Raw genomic sequence first — 19,714 nt, 5'->3', positions numbered from 1 at the left:
GAGGCGACGGAGGAAGGAAACGGATCACCCGGTGGGACAGGGTGAGACAGATGGCGGGACAGGGTGAGGAAGTTGGTGGGACAGGGTGAGAGAGTTGGTGGGACAGGGTGAGAGGGTTGGTGGGACAGGGTGAGAGGGTTGGTGGGACAGGGTGAGAGAGTTGGTGGGACAGGGAGAGAGAGTTGGTGGGACAGGGTGAGAGAGTTGGTGGGACAGGGTGAGAGGGTTGGTGGGACAGGGAGAGAGAGTTGGTGGGACAGGGTGAGAGAGTTCGTGGGACAGGGTGAGAGGGTTGGTGGGACAGGGTGAGAGAGTTGATGGGACAGGGTGAGAGAGTTGGTGGGACAGGGAGAGAGAGTTGGTGGGACAGGGTGAGAGAGTTGGTGGGACAGGGTGAGAGGGTTGGTGGGACAGGGTGAGAGAGTTCGTGGGACAGGGTGAGAGGGTTGGTGGGACAGGGTGAGAGAGTTGATGGGACAGGGTGAGAGAGTTGGTGGGACAGGGAGAGAGAGTTGGTGGGACAGGGTGAGAGAGTTGGTGGGACAGGGTGAGAGGGTTGGTGGGACAGGGAGAGAGAGTTGGTGGGACAGGGTGAGAGAGTTCGTGGGACAGGGTGAGAGGGTTGGTGGGACAGGGTGAGAGAGTTGATGGGACAGGGTGAGAGAGTTGGTGGGACAGGGAGAGAGAGTTGGTGGGACAGGGTGAGAGAGTTCGTGGGACAGGGTGAGAGGGTTGGTGGGACAGGGTGAGAGAGTTGATGGGACAGGGTGAGAGAGTTGGTGGGACAGGGTGAGAGAGTTCGTGGGACAGGGTGAGAGGGTTGGTGGGACAGGGTGAGAGAGTTGGTGGGACAGGGTGAGAGAGTTGATGGGACAGGGTGAGAGGGTTGGTGGGACAGGGTGAGGGAGTTGGTGGGACAGGGTGAGGGAGTTGATGGGACAGGGTGAGAGGGTTGGTGGGACAGGGTGAGAGGGTTGGTGGGACAGGGTGAGACAGTTGGTGGGACAGGGTGAGGGAGTTGGTGGGACAGGGTGAGAGAGTTGATGGGACAGGGTGAGAGAGTTGATGGGACAGGGTGAGAGGGTTGGTGGGACAGGGTGAGAGGGTTGGTGGGACAGGGTGAGGGAGTTGGTGGGACAGGGTGAAAGGGTTGGTGGGACAGGGTGAAAGGGTTGGTGGGACAGGGTGAGAGAGTTGGTGGGACAGGGTGAAAGGGTTGGTGGGACAGGGTGAGAGAGTTGGTGGGACAGGGTGAAAGGGTTGGTGGGACAGGGTGAAAGGGTTGGTGGGACAGGGTGAGAGAGTTGGTGGGACAGGGTGAGAGAGTTGATGGGACAGGGTGAGAGAGTTGATGGGACAGGGTGAGAGAGTTGGTGGGACATGGTGAGAGGGTTGATGGGACAGGGAGAGAGGGTTGATGGGACAGGGTGAGAGGGTTGGTGGGACAGGGTGAGAGAGTTGGTGGGACAGGGAGAGAGAGTTGGTGGGACAGGGTGAGAGAGTTCGTGGGACAGGGTGAGAGGGTTGGTGGGACAGGGTGAGAGAGTTGGTGGGACAGGGTGAGAGAGTTGATGGGACAGGGTGAGAGGGTTGGTGGGACAGGGTGAGGGAGTTGGTGGGACAGGGTGAGGGAGTTGATGGGACAGGGTGAGAGGGTTGGTGGGACAGGGTGAGAGGGTTGGTGGGACAGGGTGAGACAGTTGGTGGGACAGGGTGAGGGAGTTGGTGGGACAGGGTGAGAGAGTTGATGGGACAGGGTGAGAGAGTTGATGGGACAGGGTGAGAGGGTTGGTGGGACAGGGTGAGAGGGTTGGTGGGACAGGGTGAGGGAGTTGGTGGGACAGGGTGAAAGGGTTGGTGAGACAGGGTGAAAGGGTTGGTGGGACAGGGTGAGAGAGTTGGTGGGACAGGGTGAAAGGGTTGGTGGGACAGGGTGAGAGAGTTGGTGGGACAGGGTGAAAGGGTTGGTGGGACAGGGTGAGAGAGTTGGTGGGACAGGGTGAAAGGGTTGGTGGGACAGGGTGAGAGAGTTGGTGGGACAGGGTGAAAGGGTTGGTGGGACAGGGTGAGAGGGTTGATGGGACAGGGTGAGAGAGTTGGTGGGACAGGGTGAGAGGGTTGATGGGACAGGGTGAGGGAGTTGGTGGGACAGGGTGAGAGAGTTGGTGGGACAGGGTGAGGGAGTTGGTGGGACAGGGTGAGAGAGTTGATGGGACAGGGTGAGAGGGTTGGTGGGACAGGGTGAGAGAGTTGATGGGACAGGGTGAGGGAGTTGATGGGACAGGGTGAGAGGGTTGGTGGGACAGGGTGAGGGAGTTGATGGGACAGGGTGAGAGGGTTGGTGGGACAGGGTGAGAGAGTTGATGGGACAGGGTGAGGGAGTTGATGGGACAGGGTGAGAGGGTTGGTGGGACAGGGTGAGAGAGTTGGTGGGATTTTCCATAAGAGACTCTGAGAATCGCAAACTATGGAAAGCATCGGTCATGGTCATCAACCGTCAGTTATGAGGATGGCAGCAGAAGGATAGACGGAAACAAAATTCAACACATTCGTCAATAACACTGTGGCGTTATAAGAAAATAGAAAAAATAGGCGACGTTCAAGGTAACAGTCATTCTCCATAGCACGTAACTGAGAGGCTTAAAATATAGAGTTCATAGGAGTTGGAGACTGCACTTATCACCATTCTATTATTATCTCTTTTTAAATAGGCATATGAATAGTTACCTAATAGTAGCCATTGAGTAAGAGTCAAACCCTTAAAAAAAGTATGAAGTATTTCTAATTAAACTCATTTATGTTAAATGTAATATTCTAAAACGCAACTGGCACCAGACAGATAAGATATGACATTGGCTCAGTGTATGTATGGATGTATGTGGAACTTCTTTTGTATAGTATATACGTAGCCAACCGTGCTAACCGAAGGTGCGAAGGGAAGAACACCAAACTAAACACACAAAGAGCAGTTCTAAAGAAATTAGTTTTCAATCTGGAGTGGCAGTAGCTGGCGAAGTGGATAAAGGCAGGCAACCGGGAGGGAGCGTGGGGCCGGCACTCACAGGGCACGGTGCGCAGGTAGAGGTTGTCACGGATCGTCTGCTGCAGCTCGTGGTCCACGGAGCCCTTCTGGAAGCGCTGGTTGAGGTAGAGCCGCAGGTCCTTGGTGAGAGCTCCGCCTGGAGAACGGCGGCGGTGGGTATGGGGAGGGGGCAGAGGCATCGCGACATCATCGTGGGCGCGTGGGTAACGCGGCGGGGTCACGCACACGCAGGGGGCACGAAAGGTTTTTTTTTTTGCAATAGCAGGCCGAGGCTTTGTCTCCTGAACTGTGTGACCCAAGTTTGTAGCGCTCTTCGTGAGAAAGCAAGACGATAGAGTGGATGTCAGCAAAGCCCTTGCAGATGTGGCACACGCACGCACACCTACATCCATCGATTTGGACAAATATCTCAATGTAGGACTCCTCCTGAAAACAAGTCTCAAGAGTGATTGAATCTTCACGAGGCAAAAAATAGGCATTATGATTATGAAAACATGCTTTAAAAAAACACTACAGCAGTCATATAAACCACAATTGTACGGCCTAGATGTGTTGCCACTAGGTAAGAGCTGCATGTTGGCTTATTAATGTACAACCTTCTTGTCAATCCACTGCTGGATGAGGGCCTCCCCATGCTGTGGGGTCCGTTGAGGTTGTTTGACCATACCTCACCACGCTGGCCAGTGCGGGTCGGTGGAGTCAGGGAGCACGACACAACCGTGGATTTCCCTGTGCCGCCTTCTGTTGCCCACAACGTGGCGCTGCAGCCTATAACACCTGTTACGCACGCCGGTCGCCTGCCAAAAACGCTATCCAGGCTCAACCTTTGACTTGTATCTTCTTTAATTCACCGTTTACCTGATTGGAACATTATCCGGTTACCTGATCAATGGCTGCGGTGGCACTAAGTGATAAATTAACTTCCACCAGAGGGTGCTGCACCGACGTAGGGGCTTCAGACGCTTCCAAGAGGCATATGCGAGGGACTTAGGAGGCTGTGCGAGCGTGAAACGGATTAGTGTCCATTAAGCCCACTGAAGGTGACTGCATGGATACATGAATGACTGAGTGAATTAATTGGTGTGTATTTCCCATGCTCCCCAGATTAATGTGCCTATATATATGCGCGGTCCTTTCCGTCAATCCAATGTTGGAACAGAGCCCTCGACATGCAGTGTGGGCCTTGGGGGGGTATTACTTGACCACAAGTTCCCATATAGGCCGGTGGAGGTTGGTGCAGGTGGTGAACATAGACGTAGGGTACAACAGTGGATTTATTTTTTGGATTTTGACAATTTTTTTTTGCCACATTGCATCTCTACTCCGAAATAAAACCCACTGCGTATACACTTTTGATTGTTTTGTGTAACTTACATTTTATTGATGTAATGTTAATGTTCACGCGTGAAGCGCTCTGTGACAATTTCATTGTGAAGGGCGCTAGAATAAATAAAGTACGATTCATTGATTGGTAAAAACAGCTTGTTTTTAAACATTAATGTCATCACATTAAACATGCCTACATTACTCTATTGAAACAAACCCAATGACAATAAATATAAAGTGGATTTATATCCCTGAATTAAGCATGGTTTCTTTGTAAACTATACAATTTTTTTTTTATTTTACCAGGTAAGACCCACTTGAGCTCTATAGCTCTTTTTAAGATGCGACCTGGCCACAAATGACAGCTCAACGAAGTGGCTTATCATGTGGATATTTATAGCAGCCACGTACTCGAACCGCATGTTTCTCAATATAGAAAAAACATGCAAACTCAAAATATACAGGCATCAAGGTCAGGATCCAACCCACGACCTCCTGTATGCCACGCAAGGTAGTTAACATATCGCCACTTCGGTGACCTTTGGAAGAAGGCTTCATGAATATAACAGAGGTCCAATGTGTGTTTTTACTATTGCTAATACATACTGTGGAAGACTTTGACTTTGTCACTGATGAGAATTCTAAAGATGTTCGAGAAGGACTTGGAAGCTGAACTGTTTCACAGAAACAGTCATGTCTATGCTTAAAAGGAGACAAATCTAAAAACCTGAATGTTTGAATTTGGGCCTCAAATATTTAATTTATGGAGGTTGAGTGTTTTCACTCATAAGGCAACATTAGCCAAAGGTTCTAAATTCTACAAGCTAAACACACATATACGACCCCCATTGCATGTATGTTGAATGTCTTTCGCACTGAACGTAGCCAACCGTGCTATCAGTGACCCACTGTCATTAATCTCCAGTTGAGTACGCCAGCAGATAGAAGTGGACCAAGTCTGCGAGGGTTATTAGTTCCCTAATGACTGATGGGGAAACCGTCATCCAGCAGTGGATTAACAGAGGCTGTGAATTTTTTAGATTTTTTTTGTATTCAGTGATCAATGAGTTGACATTTGAAGATGCACAGTGCTCTCCCTCACCCACACAAAGTCGTGCACTCTGCTGCGTTGTTTATTTCGGTGTCCGGCAACAATTCACTCACGAGTGGTTTCCTGCTTTAAGCAGAGTGGGGCGGGATTCGTCTCTCGTTTACAGCCCCCGGAGCCAGACGTGGAAATCCCTCATTGCAATGGCACATTCGATCCAAAGGGTAACCGCTGTTCACTTCATCCAAAGTGGTACTCATTTTACTGACCTCGGAGAGATGAATGGCCAAGTTCAAGCCTGGCCAGGATTCAGGATTTTGAACTCGCAGCTCACAGGTTAGTGAACCGCTCACCACCGATGTTAGCAACAGCCAGTATCCAAACTCAGGATGCCGGGTCCACAAGACAGTGCGCTAAGTGCTATGCTATCACACCACCCATAATTATGTGGTTGACCACAACTTACAAGTAAAAATGTTTATATCATTAATGATGCTTCAAACGCATTCAGCTCGGGGACACACGGCCTGAGTTCACATCAGGAACACAAGGGCTGCTTGTTATTATGTCCCGAGTCTTCCCGCAATTCAAACAGAATGTGGAGAGGACACCAGATACTAGATTTGAAGTTTTCGTGACTGCAAGGATCCATACTCTTTGGGTCTTTTGGTAAAGTCACCTACGTGACTTTACCGAAAGAACCAAAAAGGACACCAGATATTGTCCGAGGCGAGGCTCCTCCACGCGATCGCCCGCGCCACAAAATCCCACGGCCGCTGCTCACTAATTCCGTAACGACCCCGCAAGCGCTGCTAATAACAGGCGGATAAACGACCCCCCAGGGATGACGGAACGCACCCGCACGCTCGCTCGCTTTGCTCCCCGACAGATGTTATTGCTGTTGCCACCACCGCTGCTGCTGCGGTATGGTTAAGCCGTCTTACGTTTTTGCACGAAGAAACAGGGGTAAGCGGAGGCAACGGCGTGCGGGTTGAGCCAGATCGACTCGGAAGCATGTCAAAAACATCCAGCCCAGCCCCACTCGCTCGCTCGCTCGCATCCAGGAAGTCCAGCATCCAGGAAATTGAAGCTAAAAACCAAACAAATACGGTATATTTTTAAAACATTGTTTTAAATAGTTCGCTCAACAACTGGCTGTGTTAAGAATGCTTGACTCGCATTCAGAAGGGGTGCGGGTTTAGATCCTGGGCAGGAGGGATTTTCTTTGACCTGCGTCTCCTCCGGTGTGGGTAATAAGACTGCCACTGCACTGTATGAAGTCAAGCGTGGTTGTTTTACTGACCCACTGCCATACGAATGTGGAATTTCCCCAACAGGCACATGACTGGAATTGGGGACGATTATTTCCACATACTTGTTTGAGCTAAAAACACTTTCCATCTTTGTTTCCTCATGGCAGAGTTTCCCAAACAACACTGCTTGCCACTACCACTGTACGGCTTTCCACGTCTACCACATTTTAAAAACAATTGAAAAAAAATAATTCTACACGTGCCTGATAATTGGTAAACACGTCCCATGTCAACCAGTGAGTGTTGATTAAAATTAAAATCGATAACTCGTGTACATGCGCACGTGTGTGTCCCACGGGACTAAGATGCTGCCGATTCAGGTGACTTCATGCTGATTCTTATTTAGATAGAGATCGTGTGCATGTACACATGTACACGTGCACTGCACACGATGAACGGAACGCTGATTCAAATGAATATAAAGACATTTTGTGTGTGTATGTACGTATGGGACCTACATGTTGTCGAGGGCACCGATTCAAATTAGCTTCACCGGAATCTGAATATCTACTTCGCTTCAGATGCATTTTCCAATCATCAGGCAAGTGTAGTGCATGGCAACTTGATTTTTATTTAAATGTCGGTAAAACTGCCAAAAAAAAAAAATGCGTATCGTGGTCGATCACAAGAACTGGAATTTTGCAAAACTCTACCGGAGCAAATTTCCCAGCGGAGCACGAGGCAGAGCGGAACGTTTTGGCAAGTTAGCGGCACGCAGTGCCCCTCGAGTGCCGTACAGTTCACTCAGCCGCGGCTTCGAGGGCGGCCGCTTGAGCCGGCGAGGGCCCTCGACGCAGCGCCGAGGGCCCGCCGGGCGGACGGACACACCTGCTTGCGGTGGAAAGATCACGGCCGATGACGATTGTGACTTTCAAACGTAAATCGTGCAGCCCGAATTTGGGGCTGCAGTGGGGGATGGGTTCACTCTGGCCCTGCCTGGTGCCAGGGCCCACCCAGCCCAGTCGTCGGCGATTGTGGAAGTAAGCACCATGTATTAATCATGCCATCGGTGAGTGGCACGCACGGTTGCTCCCACACATTCTCAACGTGTGTCGTCAAAGGCCTCGGAGCTGCGGTATCACAACCCCAAAACCATTTCTGCCATTCCTTATCTTATTTGCGCAGCGGTCTGACATTGTGGAACAAACCACCCCCTCCTACCCCCAATCGGTCTCCCACGTGTTCTTGGGCTGCCGAGCGGTCACGGGAGGATAGAGCGAGGTGTCCGAGGCTTCAGACACATGGCCGCGCGGATGACGGATTAATGCGGAAATCTCTTTGTGTCGCCGCGATCTTCAAGAGAACCGTTGCAAACTCTTGACCCTGTAAATCTCATTAGGTCTCGGCCCCAGTGCAGATACTGAGGGAGGACAAGACCTCGGCCTTTGGGGGCCACTCATGGCCGCACACAGAGCCCAGCGGTACCAAGTGATGTGCACCACTGCTGAATGTCTTGCACTTTATTGACCAACACGTGAGATTTTATGTACTATCGTGAGAGTAAGGTTCATCAATAATTGATGAATCCATACATCTTTACATGGCCAATCATTCCTGCACATGCATTCAGCTTTCAGGGCCAAAAATTCTCATGTAATTGGACCAGCGATTTTGTTTGCATCTTCGTTATGCGACTCAGAGATTGTTTAAGTGATTGCGCGCGGTCGTATATATAATAATTACGTACAACACAGGGAGACAGAAGAAAGCTGCTTTAGATGTCGGCGCAGGTTCAGTCCCTTCTCTAGAGCCACGGAAGTGGGCTAAGCTGCCCGTGAAACCTGGCGAGGGCACGTGCCTCTCTCGTTTTACAAACAAACGTGTAGTTACGTAACCTCTAAGTCCGGGGTTGCCCGAGCTCTCGTATATAAAACCTTGCTTCATTGTAATCACGGCAACAGCAACAACCGTAATCGATAAAAACGTTAAGTTAATTCTAACACTTGCTGTAAAACTATGAGAAAGTGATTACGCATTATACTGCAGTAGGGTGATGTCATGCAAGACATGATGGGGGGACCGATTTTATAGTCATAATCGTGCCTTTTGCTGTCTAAAAATCACATTACTCTGCCGTGGTGTATTGTATAGCACACCGGACTTCCAATCCAGATTTTGCCGGTTCGATCTCCCAACACGGCAGTTGAAACAATGGACAAGTTTCTGAAATCCCCCCCCCCGCCTCTCTCCACCCAGCCATAAAATGGTAAACCACAGTTAGTCAATCGGCAGGTCGCATGTCGTGGGGTGAAGTGTGGGTATTTTCACCTTTTCCAAAATGTCAGGCCAGTGTGGAAAAGTAGGCCAAATACCCTCTGAGGGGCTCTCTCGAACTTGTACCCATTGCAGGCCCTTCTGTCAGGAGCAAGCAATTGCTGGGCTGCACCTTTGGCTTTGTCTCACTCTGACAAAACGACAGCCGCAACGGAACTCTCGTGCCTGCTCTCAGTGCAGAGCGCTGGGGATGAGGATGGGTCACGAACCGGCTTAGAGGTGCACCGGAGCAGCACAGCAAGTGAGACGGGACAAAAATGCGACCAGGACCAACGACTCCAACAAAACGGCCGCGGCAAACAGCAAACCAACGGGCGATGGTGGAAACGACGCTCACTTCACGCGGGGTCCACGGAGAAGGAACATTCGCAAACACGAGAGGCGATCGCTGTCTGGGGGTCGCAGGGACCGGGCCTGGGTCACCCGGCCTGTCGCCCACTCGCGCCTCTCCTCAGCGGTGGCGAGTTCACCCTGGGAAATCCGCACCGCCTGGAAACGTGGGCTGGTGTACATGGTCGGGTGCGTGTGTGTGGTCGACTCTGCAAACATTGACTAACCTTTACGTTTTGGGGGTATTTTTGGAGCGCAAACTGGGCAGTTGGTCTCACAATGCGATGCACTGGTGCGTTACAATGTTCAGCGCTGAAAGTTTTTTTTCGTTTTTAACGACCGTGCCGCCTCTTTAGAAGGAAAGAGGCATTCCAAGGTGCCAAGGTTTATTATTTGTCATCATCAAACTTGTAATTATAATGCAGATAAATTAGTGACTAACACCGTTTGAGACGAGGCTCAAAAGAAAGGTGTCTCTGGTGTGGACCAATCAGTTTAAAAGACAATGCATATATTATCAGAGTATGTTTTTTTGCATTTTGACCACAAGTATTGTGGTTAATGCAGACATGATTCCTTGTAAAAGGTTTCAGTTTGGTGTTTTAACAACTTAACACAACTGTTTTGTTGCCTGATAAAAGGGGAAAAAACCTCTTCTCAAATGAGTGACTTTTGGCCAAAACAATTATGATCACCTTCCGCAAATATAAACCGAAGAGAATTCGATTTCATTTCCCATTCCAACAAGCATAACACAGTACACAGTGTCTGTGTTACAACTCTCAGCAGAGTGGCAGAAATCCCACATACCTATGACACAGAATAATGTGTGTATCAGATAACAATTATGAATATTGCATTGGCAGACTCAACCACTTACAGCACTGTGATGAAATACGTCTGATCAGTGCACGTGTAACGCGAGGAAGTGTGCCTTTAGGCACCCAACGCAATACCCCAGGTTTTGAACCCAGGTCCTCGGTGGTGATGGCTGTGCCTGGACACTGGCAATGAGATCACTCACTATTCGGCCATCCTCAGGAATTAATCTGAATTAAGATGTATTTTCTCTCAAATACTTTCCAGTTGCATTATCAGCATAATGTCACAACACAAATAAATGTCCATTTAGAACTCTCACAGAAAGCTTGCTTTCTTGTTGTGCTTTGCTTTTTTGAAATTTTTGTCATTTTGGTGACAGATGTCATCTCATACAAATGAGACTATCCTGGTGCCTTGAGTTCTCACCTGGTTAAACAAAACAAACTGGAAACTTTTCGGAAAGTTGACACCACTGAACTACACCTGAAGTCTCTTCACACTTAGGAGCACAAACTGTATGTGTCCTGCTATGAATGGTCATCGCGTGCCAATCAAATCAACGCTTTTAATTCTCAAGAGCCGGTGAAATTAAGCAACAAACAAAATGTCTTGCGTGTAATTTATTGCTGGGTTGAGTCCATCAACTCGTCACACTCGACAAGCCGGTTTAATCACGGGTGGCTCAAATCCAGATTTTAACTCAGGACCTGTCTTCTAAGCCACCCCGCCACCTCTGTTGATGAATCATTTCTGAGATTCCATTCTCAGGTTGTAGCACCCAACCAGCTTGGCATTGGGATGCCTGTCGGATGCTTGTCTGGCATTAAAAAAAAACACAAGTGTGCTTTTGTGCCAACCCAAGGTAAAAATTAACAAGTTCCAATCGGTGCTTTTCAGTTACTCACCGTGAGTGTGTGCGCACACATGTCTGCTCATTTGCTCAGGGCTGCTGCCTTATCAGGCAGCCATGTGTGACTAACTTGTTGTTCCAACATTCCTGATGATGTAACAGCTCTTGTAAGAATGTGCCCGGGTTAAATATTACTTTGATGTAGCCAAACAAACACGGGGCCGGGTTAATTTTCGGGAAAGCCCAGTTCGGTTGTGTGCCTAATTGCAGCTCTGCTGTAAGCCTAGCTCATGAGTTAACCGTGTGCAAAGATAGCCCACAAATTATTAATCAATTAACTCAATACATGTGATATGCATAACGGATGTTATAGGCTGGTGCAGGTGTCGTAAGAGCGTCGTTGTTATGGGAAGCAAAAAGCAGTGCAGCAAAATTCACTGCTGTATTTTGGGAGGTCAATTTCCCGAACCTCAAGTGACTAAGGGTAACCGTGTCTTTTGGCGTGGGAGACAGAGGTGAGGCGGCTGTTCATACACCTCCGATTAGCGTGGTTGGTTACGTATGGTGCGATAGAAGTTCAACATACATACATACATAGTATTGAAATGAACGGTGGCGGCGTTCAGCTTTTACAAGCGACGAAAGGTTACGTGAAGTCGTTGTCTGCAGTGACGCACTGCGGACGAGCTGCCAAACGTCGCATTAAACGCAGGCACATCGATGTTCCCCAGCCGGTGGCGACGGGCGACACGTGATGATGGCTGCCAGGGTGGCAGCGTCGCACGTAGCCCTTTTGGGGGGGAGCAGCATTTTTCGGAACGCCGTGTGCAGAGAGGCAGGCGGAGGGACATTGCTCAGGCCACCGCAAGGGCAATTCCTGAAATGATTCGACGATGCCGCGCGCTGAGAGTGACGTCTGTGAGCAGAAGACAAAGAGTCCAAACTGGTAGGGCCACGTTCCCGAGCCACTTGGCACTTTAATAGCTTCTGCTGGTTCACTTTGGTACGTGGAAGTGGTTTAAATTATGCGAGTGAGGGCAACTTGATTTTAATCACCGGAACTTTCCAGAACAGCTAACTGCTGCCTAACGTGCAATGTATTGTTTGTGGAAGAATGTTAGATGCGATGTGAAAGGTTCACAGGGCAGTTCCACAGATTCCACAACACAGAGCTCAGGTGTGTAGCTGTAAGGTAAGCACAGCGTGCTGGCTTGTAGCTGCACATGTACAGCCATTTTATCAATCCACTGCTGGATGAGGGCCTCACAACACTATGTGGGGTTTTCTGACCATACTTCACCGTGCCAGTCAGTGCGATTTTTGTAAAGGTGACAAACGTTTTAAGAAAGCTATTCAAGACGCTACAGTAATTTTACTGGAGCAGTTACACCTCATGACGGAGGCTTGTTGCTTCCAAAACGTCGTGATTTAATTAAGTTATTTTCATTTATTATTATTTTATTATTATTATTTTACCTACGTGACTTTACCGAAATAACCTAAGAATATGAATCCTTGCAGTCACGAAAGCTTCAAATCTAGAAGTGACAAACGTTATTCAAATACCACGTTTTTACAACGTCGTGCGTCAAACACAGAGGATTCTGCTGCAGACGGAAGCTGGCAATGGTCTGGATAAGCGTGTGGCCCAAGTCGCTCGGATCGGGGCAGGGGCGGGGTGGTGGCCTGAGCGGACGCCCAAGCCCTCGATAAATTTGAGTGCGACGACGGTGGCGGCGGCGAGAGAGGGATGCCCCGTGAGCTCGGCGACGGAGCGAGACGTGTTTTTCACCGAGCGGCACGGGGACATGGCGACGTTGGGATGAGTAATGGCCGAGGAAACGCGACGCGGAACGCTCCATCTCCGCTCCGAGCCGTCAGAAAAAAACGCTGCCCCCCCCCTCCCGTCTCTATGTCTCTCTCTCTCAACAACGGTTCGTCTAAAAATAATCAGGCGGCTCTTTATTTTTGTAAAAATTCTTCCTCGCTAGGCGTGGGGAAAGCGGGGACTTCTCTACGGCTAAACAACGCCGCTTTTCTTGTCCGCGATCTGAATTCCAAACATGTTTCTTTAGTAACATACACAAGCCCCTTTTGGTGGTGGCGCGGAGCCTTAAGACGATGTCCCGACATATTTGTCTTTCAGACGCTCGCTGCCAGGGCCTCGTCTTGTTGCTCCTTTTCCACCGGATGTTCCTCCCTCGTCGCGGCCACCGCACAGCCCCGATCCGCTGCGTCCGGGCACGCCGACGCCTCGTCGTCCTCTTTTATGCGGGAGGACCTCGCTTCTCGCCGTTTCGTGGCTCCTCCTCGGGATCACGGCTTGGCCCCTTCGCTTGACCGCGTGCCTCTCCGCGTGCCACACGCCCGCGAGCGAGCTCGTCTGAATAATTTAAGGGGCGCGCGTGAGACGATTGCGTTTATGTTTTATTCACGCAAACGTCACGACGACGAGTGGCTGTGATCCTGTTCCTCTCGACCGGCCCCACTCCTATTGTTTAATCTGTCACTCTAAACGCAACGCATAAAATTCGCTGCAGAGAACGGTTCCCTCTCTGTCATTAATATTTTAAGAGGTCTTCAGGTATGCGCTGGTGAACTGGACACTCGTGTACAGTGATACCATACCCTGCGGAGATTTAACATATTGTCATGATTCAGGGTCTAGATTATAATCAAGGATCGTTTATATATTGTCTCTCTTTGCAAGAGTTTATTTCATTTCCCATTTTCCTTGAGTCTCATGCTACAGCTGTGTTGATTCCGCGAGACTAAATATAACCTCAGCATATAATCTTCACGTAATTTGCTTACATTATAACTAATGATTGTCAAAACCTGATGCGTGGACTGAGAGCGTTAGGATCGATATTTAAATTAACCGAGTAGGACACCTTCTGCTTCTGTTTGTGCTCAACAGTCGCTTTCTAAGGAATCAATATTAATCCATGAATCATTACACGCCTGCCAAAAGCTGTTCTCGTTTAATACAGCAACGCTCAGCAACAGCGACCACGTGACAACATGAAAACCGCGCAGTTTTCCAATAATTAATTACACGGGTCTCAGCTGCACCTGATGCCGAAAAGCAAGCCAACGTGTAAGCTTATGCTACCAGGTGCAAACCCTTTCGGGCCAAAATAAGACATTTTGAAATACTGGCATGCCTACATTGCTGCACACCCCGGAGAAAACATAAAAAAACAACCGCCAAACTTGAGAATGACAAATTCGATTGGCGCTACCACACCGCACACACCTGCTTCCTGCAGCCCGCCCGCCAGCCCGCCAGCCCGCCAGCTCGACCGCATAGTTTTATCGTCAAAAATTATTTCACGGGCGGCGTGGTTTCCAGCGTGGGCAGCCAGGAGTCGCATGCTCAACGTCACGGCGGGGCCCCGGGCAGAGGGGCCGCGGTGCGCAAACAATGCATTCACACGGGTTGCGCCGGATCGGACACACGCGTCAATCGGCACCGAGACAGCTGCACCCGGCATCTTGGCGGCGGGGTTAAGCCGCCCCATTTCCCTGGGGCCCACGACGTTACTCGCGTGAAAGCCGGCAGCGCGAGCTTCCGTCAAGTTACGCGAGAGCCTCTTACATCTCACCGACGACCGTTCGCCCGCCTGCCCGCTCGCGATCTCGGCTGCATGAGCGACACTTTCTGGCGTTTTCTCGGCGGTGATAGATTTTACGGTGCGGCGCGACCGCTCATTCCGGCAGTAGCTCGTTGCCGGCCCGGCATCCCACTGCACGCGAACGCATGGGTGATCAGCCACACGAATTGTCGTTACCCCCCCCCAACCCCTTGAGATGCGTGGCCATTAAAAGGCTGCCCCCCCCCTTTCCCACATTGAATGGTTCGCATAAATTAGAGCGTGGGAAAAGTTTGCTGTGTGACGACACCCCTTTTAAGACAGGTCCGTGGATTTGATTTATTTTTTTGCTTCATGCAGAGGCTAGAGGCGTGGGTCGCCCGTGTTTGCTCCGGAGGGGAGGGGAGCGCATTGTCAAACATAACAATCACCCTTGCTGCCCCAATTAATGGAATGAAAGAGCGAAAGTTGACAAAGCTCATGAAAAAATATTTCTGGAGGTTGTGCCGTCTGACTTCGAGCTCCGAATTAAGTACAGTATTATAAATAACGACGATGATGATAATGATGACGATAGTGGCGATAGTGGTAATGTAAGTGGTAATAGTCATTTTCGTGAACAGTGACGAGTGTGATGATTGTTGTGATAGTAATGGTAGTTTTGATGATGGAACATTTTTTGTTAAATATATCCTTGACCATCATATCTCAAGGAAAACAAGCTACAATATGATAGCAGAATGCTCACAATGGCAGATTAGTTGAGAATAGAATATGATGAAACCAGCACACGATGACTGACTCTTGGCAATGAGTCAGCTTGCCAGACTGCACGTGAAGGAATTTAACACAAAAACTGCCAGACAGCTGTTGGGAAAACTGCACAAGGTGGCTTGATCATTAGCTAAAAACCGGCCCACCTGACCACGAACCTCTCCATGCCATTCACAGACTCACACAGACATCCGTAGACTCGCACAGAGACCAGCAGACTAACACAGACATCCATAGACTCGCACAGAGACTCGCAGACTCACACAGACATTCGTAGACTCGCACAGAGACCAGAAGACTCACACAGATATTCATAGGCTCGCATAGAAACCCGCAGACTCACACAGACATCCGTAGACTAGCACCAAGATTGGGCCTCCAATCACTACGATGTAATAAAGAGGGTTCGATCATATAAATGGAAGTTGTCTGACTTTCCCTGGCTGCAAGATTGCCAGGAAACGGCAGTAGAGAGAAGGATTCTTAAAACTACCTTTGTGGAACTTGGTTGTGACCACGTCATGTGGTTGGGTTTTATCCTGGTAAACTTATTTTTCCACAGGTCAAACATGAATCAATATTGAATTGAACAAATATTAGAATATAATACACTCCTGAAAAAGTCTGCAGAGTGAGCGAGGCTATCCTAGGTAAATAAAGGATGATATTATTATACTTGTAATGTTTCCCTATGAATAAAAACGTATCCTACTCGCAATGAGGTTAAGAATGCATTCCTCCTGAATATATTCCTTAATACATTTAGCATGGACTCAATAGATGTTCATTAAAAATTCAGACACCCCTGACGGTATGCCATTCAATTATAGACAGTAATAATCATGACACCACGCTGTAAAAATAGTGCATACCTTTACAGCACATGACGCCATTGGTAGACGCTAAGAGAAAGAAATACCGTATGGGAGATCGGGAAGTCGCTCAACTCACACCAGGACAATTTGATCGGAACAAGTCGAGTAAATTACTTTTTCTCCGGAATATGTTCCGCGTGCCAAACCCGCTGATTTTGCTACAAGAGGGATCATTTGAAAACTCTTGGAAAGAGCTGTCAAAATTTTGGGTGGCTTGTTTGAGTTTGATTAAATATCAAGGTCACATCAAGCGACCTTTTGTGTGTAAGAGGCGTTTTCTTGTTGTGTTGATTTCGCATGGAACAACCTAACCTGTCCTTATTTTTAGCTGTGTGTTTTGCGGAGACACTGGACCATAGCTCTGCCATGCAGCGGTCGAAGCTGAATTCACGAGTCAGTTTACTACCTGGCGCAGATCTTGACGGAGCGTTCTCCCATCCTCTCTGTCAGGTTACATCTCTCTCTGTCTCTCAACTCCCCTCCACGTGGTCTCCGCTCCAGCGAGTTGGGCTTACCGTTACAACCACCCAGTCAACCGCCCCTAAACTCTGTTGGTCATGTGGGTGGTTTGACCATAATGGTAAGGGGGGTCCCAGAACCGGTTGAGGCAAAACTCACGAGCAATGTTAACCATGGCTGGAAATCAAACTCAGGTCACTGGGTTCATATCGCAGTACAATAACCACTGGGCAACCACTCCAACCAAAAATAATAATGCTAATGGTGTGCCCAGGAACGCTTCAAAGAGTCTGAAGACACAGTTACAGGAGGGTCCTGCATTGGGACATTCGGCCAATTCCATTAATGAGTGTTTTGACTTGTGGAAGAAAACTGAAGCAACTGGATAAATCCTACCGAGGTAACTCAACACTTCCATCTCGTGGTCACACCTCGGGCCCCCGTGCCTCCAACACTTGGCAAGCTATAATGGTCACCCATCCAAGTACTAGCCAGGCTTAACGCCGCTTTGCGTCTGAGAATTGACGAAATCGAGTGCATTTATGGTGATTTTGCCACAGGATTGTAAAATAAAATAAAATAAACCAAATGTGTTAGTGACCAACGTATTAAAATCAGAATCTGTTTTAGACTGGAAGAATCCGATGAGCCATGAAGCTCTTTTTCACACATGTCCAGTCGACATCGTAATGAACGTAATCAGCTCTCAGCTAGGTGATAACCACCCCCCACTCCCACTCGCGCAGATAAGAGCCTACAGGGGGGAGGGGCGGGACAATAACGGTGATCTTGGTATTTAGCTCAAAATTACAGCCAAAGAGCTTAACTGGTAGTGCCGGTACATCCTGAGCTTGTATGTCTGCAGCTGTGGCGCTGAGAGCGCCAGGCTAAACGTAAACACACCTCTGGGTTGTCACGCCCAGGTTCAAAAAGTAGAAACATGTCAGATGCTTACAACTGGGAAATCACTGCGCAATAATGGACGTGAAATGATTCATCGATTAACATTGATTTGTAAACTCTTGATACACAGGCATCTATCTAACTGTGCATGAAAAACTGATTAATGACTAATTGTCATTTGCAAATGATGAGTAATTTTAGGCGAATGGAACGAATTAGAGAGTATAAATATGACCAAAAAAACGACGAATTATAAAGACGCAGCATTACAAATGACAAAATAAAAGTATTATTGATTGGAATTGTGACCTCGAATAGTGATCCAAACGTTGTAACAACTGAACGAGTCTCAGGAGTGGAGAATCTCCACATGGCTGGGCAACAATATTATGCTTAGGAATAAAAAATATTGACAATGGAAATTAATTTAAAAAGTATTATACTCATGTTATTGTATAGGTTATCCATGTGATTTGACAACTAAATCAGAGGTTGCAATCGTTAGATGCCTAGGCAACAACATTAAGAGTTAGCGAGACAATAATGGTGAGTTACGTGTAACTCCAAAACTGTTTGTTTTAAGAATAAACCCTTTCGCGTTAGGTAGCGAATAAATACATTAATCAAATAATTTGACAAAAAAGCATCTTGAAGTTTTCATTAAATGACAAAAAACTTACCTCTCTTACGTCTATGACTCCACATCTGCCGGAACATGATTGCCAGCTGAAGGATTAATCAGTGGCTACAACTAGCGGCTCGCAGCAGCAAACCTTTCTAAATTTTCACGGCAAAGTCCAGCGACACAGCCACACAGCGACAACAACAACACCCGACCCAAATACGGAATCACGATATTTATTTATACTGGGGGAATCCGATGAGCTATGAAGCTCTTTTTCCACAGATGTCCAGTAGGTCACAGATGTTCAGTAGGATGTCCAATACATCCCGCCAACTCCCAACGCAGGGAAGGAAGGGGGAGGCAAACACACGTGCGATGGCCACACCGCGTTGTTTTATACAAAGACGTGGCGTCGCCTCCCGCACGTGAGATCAAGTCGCAACTCGCAGAGCCGCGTCACGCTGGCGGGCAGCACTCATTAATGCAGCGAGTGGCGACGGTCGCATTAATTGGATTTTCGTGGGTGGGTCACGCGAGTCTGTGTGTGTCCACTTAGTCGCCCGCACAAAGTCGTTCGGTCGAGCGGGCGAGCATGCGTGGCTTTAAACGTTGTGGTTGTCGTTGTTGAAGAAAGACTCGGCCCCGAGTGTTAGATATGAATGGGGCAGTGAGGAAATAGTGTATGCTCACTCCACCACAAACAGCTGTCTCTGCACTGCCGAAGCTGCTGATAACAGGCAAGTGCAAACAGTGATCTGAAATCCCATGGCACCTATTACCAGTGATATAATGATTAACCCCCTCCACTGATTCTATGAATTGCTATGATTTGTCATGAATAAATTCTTTATAGCCATTGTGATGCATGTAGACTCTGTAGTGGCTGTACAGTTTCCAAGAAACATAGACATAACAATTGATTCTTTCACGAAGTTAGAGTCATATATCTTGTAAGTAATAATCAATTATTATTTTTATATATTTTTCCACAATTTTATCCAAAGCATCAGATATAATTGATGAATCATAACATCCTTCAAAGAGTATACAACACAATTCACCACCATCCAAGACATTCTCAACTGTCTCATCTCTGCTTCCATTGTTCCACTTTGGATTGTTTCATAACTGCACTGCCCTCACATATCTGATTTTCTGCGATGTTCTCATGAATTCCAGTTGTGCTCTTGTCGTGTTCTTTAACAAACAAGCTGCTGCTTCAATAATAACACAAGGACACGTGGTGACTATCTGTGTCACGTACCAGGCTTGTAGCGCATTGCACTATGATCCCAGTGACCTGATTTAGATTTTCAGTAATGGCCAACATCAACGGCGAGTGATATGCAAACTGGTTATGGACTTCCCTCTCTTTATCCGGCAACCAGCACTGACCAGCGTGAAGTGCGGTCAACCAACCTCCGCGACCAAAACACAACATGAAGAGCCCTTGATCCAGCAGTGGATTGATAAAGG

The 19,714-nt window shown here is 48.3% G+C and overlaps 1 protein-coding gene across 10 annotated transcripts in view; it reads right to left on the bottom strand.

Annotated features, from left to right (window-relative positions):
* The window catches only part of LOC144721385 (membrane-associated guanylate kinase, WW and PDZ domain-containing protein 2-like), a 70,691-nt gene that overhangs the window by 43,822 nt on the left and 7,155 nt on the right, over nucleotides 1-19,714 (bottom strand). For all 10 annotated transcript variants that reach the window (XR_013585897.1, XM_078598964.1, XM_078598961.1 and 7 more), the window contains exon 4: nucleotides 3,063-3,179. Coding sequence is in view for 9 of the 10 variants with exons in the window: in XM_078598964.1 (XP_078455090.1) it covers nucleotides 3,063-3,179 (117 nt within the window). In the remaining variant the exon portion in view is untranslated. The remainder of the gene's footprint in view (nucleotides 1-3,062; nucleotides 3,180-19,714) is intronic.

The sequence above is a fragment of the Lampetra planeri genome, chromosome 11, assembly GCF_965212315.1.
Source record: "Lampetra planeri chromosome 11, kcLamPlan1.2.h2, whole genome shotgun sequence".
Taxonomy (NCBI): domain Eukaryota; kingdom Metazoa; phylum Chordata; class Hyperoartia; order Petromyzontiformes; family Petromyzontidae; genus Lampetra; species Lampetra planeri.
The sequence above is the reverse complement of the archived record's forward strand: the minus strand, read 5'-3'. Positions and strand labels throughout refer to the sequence as shown.